Source organism: Thunnus maccoyii, chromosome 5, assembly GCF_910596095.1.
Source record: "Thunnus maccoyii chromosome 5, fThuMac1.1, whole genome shotgun sequence".
Taxonomy (NCBI): domain Eukaryota; kingdom Metazoa; phylum Chordata; class Actinopteri; order Scombriformes; family Scombridae; genus Thunnus; species Thunnus maccoyii.
In genome coordinates this window covers 14,693,589-14,703,134 of record NC_056537.1, presented here as the reverse complement: position 1 = coordinate 14,703,134, position 9,546 = coordinate 14,693,589, and the positions used below count along the sequence as shown (strand labels likewise).

General features: G+C 39.9%; 2 protein-coding genes across 7 annotated transcripts; one reads left to right on the top strand and one right to left on the bottom strand.

The window, feature by feature from the left end:
• Positions 1–433: 433 nt before the first annotated feature.
• Positions 434–4,593, bottom strand: kbtbd4 (kelch repeat and BTB (POZ) domain containing 4). 2 transcript variants are annotated; one of them, XM_042412954.1, is made up of 5 exons: positions 4,500–4,593; positions 2,933–3,411; positions 2,708–2,849; positions 2,007–2,113; positions 434–1,901 (listed from the first exon to the last, which is right to left on the bottom strand). In XM_042412954.1, the coding sequence occupies exons 2-5, from the start codon at positions 3,392–3,394 to the stop codon at positions 1,041–1,043; spliced, it is 1,572 nt and encodes a 523-aa protein (XP_042268888.1). In that variant the 5' UTR covers positions 3,395–3,411; positions 4,500–4,593; the 3' UTR covers positions 434–1,040. The 2 variants fall into 2 exon arrangements, with proteins under 2 accessions (XP_042268888.1, XP_042268889.1); XM_042412955.1 differs by lacking the exon at positions 4,500–4,593 and adding an exon at positions 3,656–3,721.
• On the top strand, positions 3,905–7,192 carry LOC121898066 (protein FAM180A). Of its 5 annotated transcripts, none has more exons than XM_042412957.1 (4): positions 3,905–4,122; positions 6,160–6,366; positions 6,578–6,651; positions 6,772–7,192. In XM_042412957.1, exons 2-4 carry the CDS (start codon positions 6,186–6,188, stop codon positions 7,117–7,119), a joined length of 603 nt encoding a protein of 200 aa, XP_042268891.1. In that variant the 5' UTR covers positions 3,905–4,122; positions 6,160–6,185; the 3' UTR covers positions 7,120–7,192. The 5 variants fall into 5 exon arrangements, with proteins under 5 accessions (XP_042268891.1, XP_042268890.1, XP_042268894.1 ...); XM_042412956.1 differs by having other exon boundaries at positions 3,905–4,164; XM_042412960.1 differs by having other exon boundaries at positions 3,915–4,164; positions 6,330–6,366; positions 6,772–7,190.
• The last annotated feature ends 2,354 nt before the right edge of the window (positions 7,193–9,546 follow it).

Below are 9,546 nucleotides of genomic sequence, written 5' to 3'. Positions count from 1 at the left end.
CCACCCCACCCTCCCCCCACCCCTCATCTCAGCGTCAGCAACTGATGCTTAGAATAGTTCACAAAGTCTGACATGTTACTGGGCTTGGGTTTCAGCTGCACAGACTCCTGCAACACATCAATGGGATCAAAGTTTTGGCCTCTCTGTAGTAGCTTTCTCTCCTTCAACTCCCCTTTTATCCCCCAAGGACACAAACAGGCACCTTTACCACCTTGTCATTCACAAGATGCATAACCAATCCAAAGATAAACGCGGTTAGAAGAGACGTCTTTGTTGAGGCAAAGCTTTCATAGCTACACAGCACCAAAACGGACCATTTCTAAATGCATCATTGTATAACTGCAACAATGAATTAGTAACATATATATAGCATTAATAGTATTTAGTTAATTCATTAAGGTTAAAGGGCCATAAATATCAAAACAAACAGTGACAGCTTTTAGCTACAGCCATATATTTGACATATTTGTCAACAGTTAAACTTGAAGAACATGTACATCAAAAAAATACAATCTTCAGACAAGAAACTGTGAAAAATTGAAAAGTTAGAAAACATCCTCTATTATCATCTTTATGCACACTGACTTAAAATTTGACATCTGAGGACACAGCCTACAACATCATGATACACTCAATCACTTACGACATACTGAGAGATGTTTCGTGTTCAGTAAAGTTTTTACACTGAAGTTGTTCATGCGTGTCAATAAACAAGCGGTGCACAAGAAAACAATGTTGATTAGTACATCACTGGTTACAGCATCATCACAAATTATTTGACTTGTCAGCTAATGGATCCACAATGAGACACACTGTAATACAAGCAACTGACACACACACACACCACTGAACTGTTTTTACTGGTCTGGTGGTGAAGTCAGAATGGAATGAGTGACGCGGAAACCAGCTGAGTAAATACATTTAGAGCAAGTCTCCGTGCAAGATGTCTGAGCAGTAAAGTCATAGCAAGTTACCCAACAGTCTTCCCTGATTGTCCGTGGTGTGTGTGCCGACCACAGCGTGAACATCAAGAAGAAAGTTTAGGCCAAAACAAACTGCCAGTTTGTGAGGAGGATTTTTATGCCTCTGATAACGGAGACGACAGACGTGGCTGGGTTGAACTTTAACGTGTTCGCATCGCCTTTCTTACATTTGTCTCTGAAAACATATATGCAGCCATTGCAGCTGGCCACCTTCCAGAGTGAAGGAACGCAGCTCCACACTTCAGGGAAACGCAGGCGGGTGAAACTCTCCAGCAAAGGGTTGTAGCACACCAGCGAGTCTCCTTCTGCTACGATAAAGATCACGTCCATGTGGACCGCGGCGTGCATGCACCCGGCAAACGGCAGCATGTAAGGTTTGATCTGGCACTTCTGGGAGGCGGTGTCGAAGCACTGAATAAGACGGGATGGCTTCGTAAAAAAGTCCATGTCATTCTCCTCCCCCCCTAGCAGGTAGATGGTACCTCCCAGGTTAACACCAGCGGCCCCAGACACCGCGGTGTCCAGCTGACTGGTCTCTGTCCACATGTTGTCCTTCACTGTGTAGTAGATGACGGCATTAGAGAGCGTGTCCTGCAACGTCTTACCTCCTAACGAGTATATAGCATCCTCAGTGGACACAGAGACCATGGTGTGGTGGAGGCGGTCTCTGGGCAGTGGGGCGCAGCGCTCCCAGTCCATGGTGTGCATGTTGCACTTCCACATGCGGCGGGGGATAGATCCCCCCACTACGTACAGGTCCGCTCCATGCTTACAGGCTGCAGTGATCTGGTGGCATAAACTGTTCTGTCCGCTCACACTGATCGCATCGTCTTCGTCACAGTGTAGTGACACGGCGAGGGAGTGAGTCCTCGTCTCCTCTTTACCAATCAGGTAAATGTGGACATTCTCGCCAATTTCCTGTGGATACAAAAAGATAAAAGAGATTAAGAGATCATCAGAGAATATCAAATGACGTGAGATGAGAGTCCCTTCAAGAATGGTTTTTACATGAGAGAATGTTACCTTGAGATTTTCTTGCAGAATACAAGAAAACTCCTCTCTCTCCACCTTGTTATGGTTTATCCACGACTCGATGGCCACCGTTGGATTCTGAGAGCTCGGAACTCCATCTGAACACAAAAAAAACACAATTGTGAGCTGAATTCATTAAATGTGTTCATGGACATTAACAGTGTTTTATTGTTTTCGTGAATTTCTTCAAAATGATGTAAAGCATACTTTTTTTTTCTTTTTTTTTTAATTTTTAAAAGAAATTTGAGTGTATATCTATATTTTTTTTTACTTCTCACCTTTTTCAACCTTCAGTTTCCAGTTAATTGAGTGAAAATTAACTTGGAAGTTGACCTGAGAGAGTTAACAACCCAGCACAGTGAAAATCTTTAATTCTGGTGAAATTTATGTTAGTACTGCATGATAAAGCAATTCAAACTTTTCAAATTAATCTATAGTTTCATCTGCATTACCATGCAAATATAGTCACCATGGACACCTATCTGATTACCTTTCTGAAGCAAACGTCAAGAATCTTACAAAGTGAATGGGAACCAAAGGTTTCAGGGAAGGCAGGAAGAGATCAATTCAAACACATAGAAAGAAGTGTATGTTTTGGAAAAGAAAAACAGTAATGTTATGTATAACTAATTTGTAGTAAGTGAGCTTGATGAACATGCAAAAAATGGTGACAGAGCAGAAACTATAAATACCTTTGATGATGTCCAAGAGCAGACAGAGAGGCAGATTGAGGAATTCTTCAGTCTGATGAAGTTGAGCCAAGTGGATTTTAGCGCAGTGCTTTGCTGCAGTATACAGCTCCTGGTCACTGTGTCTGTCTGCAAGCCACATCACCTGGACGAAAATGGATAATCATAACACTGATATTATATAATGATGCCTAAGGACTGCTAAGCCTGTGGAAAACTGTAAATTACCTGCAGGCAGTTCTTGACTTCCACTGTCCGTGAGAGGAAACGAGAGCATTCCTCAAACAGAGCGGTTAACTGGTACATGTCTGCCATCTCGTAGGTGTCCTGCAGCTCCTCCACCCGCAGTTTAATCGTGCCGTGATAGATGTAGTCAATCAACAGCTGAAAGACAGTGGCGCTGACGTCCTTCAGCTCTATAGCGCGGTTGTGGGATTCTTTGAGGTTGGAGGTGAACATGGAGCGGAAGAAGCTGCTCTGCGCTGAGAGCACCAGTCGGTGCAGGTGGAACTCTTTGCCGTCCACCGTGATGGTGACGTCAGCGAACAGGCCGTCCTCCAGGCACAAGTCCATGATGCTCTTCACCACCCGGCTGGAGTGGGAGCGGTCGGTGAAGGTGTATCCCAGGAAGTAGTTCTCCTCTCCCACAGAGCCCCCGACACTGAGGCCCCCCTCCTCGCTGGACTCCATCTCTGCTGCTCGCCTGACTGAAAGACACCAGGAAGCAGGGCACTGGTTTACATGCAGCTAAAACTAATGCGATTTAATACAACACACAATGCAATAAATAATACTTCCTTGACGGTTATAATGTTTAGTTTTCTGTTAAACTGTTTTAGAGAGTTGAGATTGAAAAGTTTAATTCTTGAACTTGGAAACAACAGACACCAAATTACAAAGTCTACTTAGTAGCTGTGAAATCATATGATCTTCCTCAGCAGGTGAAGTTATCTAGTTGTCCTGGAACTTGTAAGCCAATATGGATGAAAGTGCTCAGAAAAGAAAAAGTTTATTTTAATCATTTATCGTTAGATTTCCATCACAACTGTGAAACTCCATCTGCTGAAGAAGCTCGAAAGCTACACAACAGCCACTGTAGATTGTTTTTATGCTGTTGAATTGTGCTGTTATAGTGAGAGTTATATTATTAATTCGTCCGCCCTATTTTTACCAACAAGGAAAGGACAATAATTAGCAATATAACTCTCAGTATTACATTTACATTCAACAACACCACAAACTACACAAATTAACCGTTAGCTCCTAACAACCGCTGAATCATCTCCATGACAACTGAGCGAACTACAAACTCCAAGTGGAGCTTGTGATGAAATGTTTTTGTGTCAAACTCTGTAAAACAGTTTCAGAACGGCAGGATTTATCGCTGATGTTTTAAACAGCAATACTTTCAGCTACGTGTAAATAGTAAACTGGCAGGACATGCAAAAACACAGCAGCAAGTAAGTTAACGTTAACGTGGCTCTCGAACGAATAACGGCGGTGAGGTGACTGTGATGTTTTTAAGATTTCTGAACATTTTGTGATGTGACATTGAGCTAAAATTTAACTTGACATAGATTACAGAGCAGGCGATACTCCGCACCGACGGATGCTAGCACATACAAGTGTTCACCACTGACTGGCTAGCGTTAGCACTCACAGCAGCTGCCTGGCTAACTCCCCTCGAGTATTAATTCAACCGTGATTTCGTGGAGGTAGAGTTATTATTACGACTGTTAGTGAGACTGCAGAGTCCCGACGCTTTATAAAATGACTAGTAAATAAGTACGGTTACCTTTAACTCCACTACTTTATCATTCAGAAGCAACGGAACTGTTCACCGGAAGTAAATAAACTTTTCACCGGTCAGCTGAGACACGGCTCACTGGTATAAACTGGTGCTGCTGTCTCCATGTGGTGGACTTGTGTTACTAACGTTGTCATTAGAGAAATAATGCTTACCCTGAGGTAAATAAATAACGCTGCATGACGCTTAAACAGTGGTGCAAGAGGTATTCAGATCCTTTACTTAAGTGCCAATAGGCTAATTTACAGTAATGTTAAAATACTCCATTACAGGTAAAAGTCCTGCATGAAAAATCCTACTTAAGTAAAAGTACAGCAAGTATTAGAAGTAAAATGTACTTAAAGTATTAAGTCGTGTTTTGTTCCTCTGACTGATATATTATTAGATATGACTGATTAGATTATTAATACTGGAGCATCAGTGTGTAAGCAGCATGTTATTGTTGTAGCTGTTGGAGGTGGAGCTAGTGTGAACTACTTCATATATAGTTAGTTAAGTCCAGTGTTTCCCAATTTAGGGGTCAGGCCCCTCCAAAGGGTCACCAGATAAATCTGAGAGGTTGTGAGATGATTAATGGGAGAGGAAAGAAAAAAAAAAACAAAGTTCTGGTACACACATCTGTTTTCAGTTTTTGGACTTTTTCCTCTAAGCTTTGCTTTTTGGTGAAATATTGGACCATTTGAACATTTATTGAAATGAAACCATGTGAGAAGTTGAGAGGGAAACTGTGACACCGACTACATGCTACCTTTTGTAAGACATCAAAAGCCAAAAAGGTTGGAAAGCACTGGTTTCATCTTTAACAATGTTTTGTATTTTAAAAGCTTGTTGTGTTATCCATTGTGTCAAATCTTCATCTGAAAAGTAACTAAAGCTGAACTGAACTGAAAGTAGTCAGTTATAGGTTAGATAGTCAGTTATAATGACTTCAGAGCCTTTTGTGACAAAAATTATAATAGTACATCATGCCTTTGATATAGAATATATGGTAAACTTTACCATCTGGATGAGGTTTTAAATTGTTTTTATTTTATTTCTGTGTCATGCCAAAAATCTAGCCCATCCCACATGGGATTATAAGACACCACTATTTCACAAAACTCTTTTTTTTACAAAACATCTTCCAGTAATACATATACAAGGCATCATATATAGAAGCATGTGGAAAAAGAAAAGAAACACAAACAAAAAAACAAATGAACTGCTCACAGAAAATAAATTTAAGAAAATGCAACCTAAAGCCAAAGAGATTAGCTTTAAAATAATAAATGTCATTCATCCATCGAATGAATTATTCTGTAAATGATTTAATTGGGATGATAACATTTATGTATTCTGTGAGAAAAAATATTAAGACTATAGAATATATTTTCTTCAGATTTGAATTAGAGCAGTAATTCTGGTTATTATGTCAGAGCTGGATTCACCTTCTTGTTTTGTACTAGTCAAGATGAATATACTAAAAATATTATTGAAGTAATGCCTTAAACCTTTGCAGTTGAACAGTTTTTACAGTTAAGGGGGGGAAAGATTAGTTCTACCTCTAGTAACTCTGCAAACTCTATTAAGTTGTTCTTCCTCAAAGGGCTGAATGCTGCTTAAAAAGAACCAGGATTTAAAATTATTGCCGTCTTCCCCTGCTTCACAGCCAACTGGCTTTTGGTCCTTTTTTCCATGATGAAAAAATGCACGGTATTCAGTCTGAGCTGCATTTGCCCGGATTCACAAAAGTGGGAGAAGGATGTGGTGATAGGCTATCTGTCGGCAGTAGTCGAGAGAAGAAACAACATGGAATTACAACTTAAAATCTGCCTGCAGGTCATTTTCTGGCTTTGTTTTGAAGGACTTCTGCAGGGTAAGTTGAAACTAAAGATCTGCTAACAGGGCTGTGATGAAGACAGAAATTGCGAATGTTGTTGCATAATGATACTGCATGCATTGTGTAGTACGCATTTAAAATAGCAAAACAGGTGTTCAGCTTTAGTGTGTGGAGGAAGTGACTGTTTAATTTGCAGTTACTTATTTCAGCAACAAAAACAACTAAACATCAGTATTTTCTACTTCAGATGTGGCTGCAGGCTTTAATCCGACTTCTCAAAGAACTGCCTCCTCAGTGTCTGATGCAAACCTGATGTTTGAGGTATTTTCTTTATTTTAGAGGGTACAGAAGTCTAAGTGCAGTTTTTAAAAAAACATTTGTTGTTGTACTATACTTGCAGAGTAAGCAACAGATATTTCTTTCTCCCCTTTCTGTATGCAGTTCTTGCTGGGCGGGGTAGAAATCGACCAGGACAACAACATTGTTCTGCTTGACAAGGAGATGGCATCAATGAGGCCGGGGCGGGCCTTCCTGGCTCAGATCAATGACAACATTCCCAGAAGTTTGAGCCCCATGGTGCAGATGGTGGACACGCTAAAGAGTCAGAGAAAGAGGCCGATGACTCAGGCTCAGTTTGAGACTCTTGTCCTGAGCCTGGTGTACTCTGCCCACCAGGCCTGGCACCAGGAGACGAAAGAGGAACAGGAGCGCTGGGGAGGAGTGCTCCTCCAGCTGGTAAACGTCACTGTCCATGAGCTACGTGGAAATGATCTCTACAGTTATGCGTAATACAGATGCTGTTCTGTATGATATGAAGGTGTGTGCAATAAATCATTTGACTTAAAATGTGTGTTCATTACTTATTAAGTTCAGTGGTGAAAGATTTGTAAAATAAGGGCTTAATAATTTAGGAATCATGAAAAAACATTTGTAAGAGCACACAAATGCCAGTTTTATACTGGTTTTATAAAAGAGTATCTGGAACATTTTTTGACATTCAAACACTCCTAGAGGTTAGGAACACAGTTAGTAAACTATCTATAAGCAATTTCTCAACTGAACACCCCCCCCCCCCCCCAATTGTATTACACCCCAATATACATATATCTGTATCACAATATATTACATTAAAGGGATAAAATATTTTATCCAAATTACACAATAGCTTTTGGATTTATATTTTGTTGGTGATTATCATCTTGTAATAAAGAGGGATTTATCACCTTTCCTCTACAGTGAGTCACTTGCAGTCATCACAGTTTAATGTACACATCCTGAGAGCCTCTTATCATGGGTAATCTTGATTATGATGGGCTTTATAACAACGCTGATAAACTTAAGTAACTAAATAGATTCATTTGGCAGGAATCTCTCACAGCTGATCACTAGACCAACCAGAATATGTTCCAAAACTCTATCAATGCAACAACTGCATTGATAGACTTAATATTAGAGCTTAATACACAGTTGATGGAGTCATGGCCAAAGAAATCAGTGATCACTGTGCAGTGATTGAGATTTCTCCTTTTTTTCCACTGTTAAAGGAGTTTTTTGGTGTAGTTTTTCTTTATTCAAATCAAGGGTTGATCAAGACAGAATGTCACATATATTGAAACCCCTTCAAACTTGTGATTTGGGGCTTTAAAATGTAAAGTTTTAAGTTTGTTTAGTTAAAATAACATAATATATAAAGCTAAAATGCAAGTCAAACTGTAATCAGGCTCATAGACTACATCCATATACAGTAATTTTTAAACAACAAACTGATAAGTAATCAGCTACTGATTTCCCATGTTCCAGTGAGCTCTTCTTCTCTGTTTATCAGATATTTGAGACAATAAAAATAAGATGAACAAAGTGAATTATCTGCTACCAAGGGCCACTGGTAATAAGGTCACACTGAACAACATCTGCTGCTACCACAGAACCTGGTGATTATGAGAAGATATTGATGGCTGCAAGTCAGCTGCCTAATGAATTCAGATATTGATCCAGTGACCGTGCCTTATGACAATGACCCTGCCGTCTCCCAGCTCTCATTCAGTAGCAATACAATGGGCTCCAGCTGTGCTCACACAGACACACACGCAAACGCACACAGGTACCTGCAGTCATCACATGCAAACTGGGAAATGTTGTGTTTTCAAAACATATTATATAAATCTTACTCTCAACAATATCTATGGATGTTTGTGTAATGATTTTAAGGGATTTCTGCCACAAATAGGAACGTCCACACTTCAATATCCCATCAAATGAGGAGAGTGGAGTGTAATTATATATTGATTAGAGCTAACTATTGATTTAATCATCTGAAGCCTTATAGTCATAATTTATGACTAAAAACCAATTATCAGGTTAATAGCATCCTATAATTTGTTTACTCAATAGTTTAGATTTTCAGGTTATTTTATATATGATTCTGTTTTCAGGAGAAACACTAGCAAAACGACGTAAACAATATTTTCTTAATTAGGACACACACTTACAGTATGTTATAGTTTATCAGTCACGAATGGTTATTAACTGTGAGTGTGTTACCGTGTTCACACGACAGTTATCGACATGCATCAGTTGACCAAAAAAAAAAAAGGCAAACAATTTATTTTTTTGGACACCAAAGGATGTTTTCTCCACTCTCACAAACCCTCCGCTGATGATTTTAGCTGTGAAAAGGATGGCAAGATGTTTATGTCAGTGCGTAAAATAAACAAAAGAGGAGTTATCTGTATTGTTTCCTCATTTTAACTATAGTTTTACATTTTTGTCAACTGGTTTGTTGTATACAAACAGGGCACGTGATCTTACGTTCATTGTGAAATCTGTCGACTCATCTTGCCAAATGTTTTGGTGTCGAGGTTACCGCTGGGCTCCACATGGCTAAAGGTTAGGCTGTTTGGCCGTGATCAATAGGCTTAAGGTCATTAACATGTTATGAATATCACGAGGCCCTGGGAAAGCAGAGCAGAAGACCGCCGGACCGGGCTCCGATTGGTCGGAGCTCGTCTCTAGGAGAGGCATCCCCCACAGTGACCTTAGAGGTCATTTGTCATGACCTTTAACCTCGTGCCATGAGGGTGATAGAAAGGTCTTGCTTTTGCATAGACTTGACTGTTAAAATATTAAAAGTGTGCGGTGATGAACCAAAAGAAAAAAACATCAGTATTAGCATGTCTACAAAAATCAATACCAATATGTCATAAACTGGAGATAGCT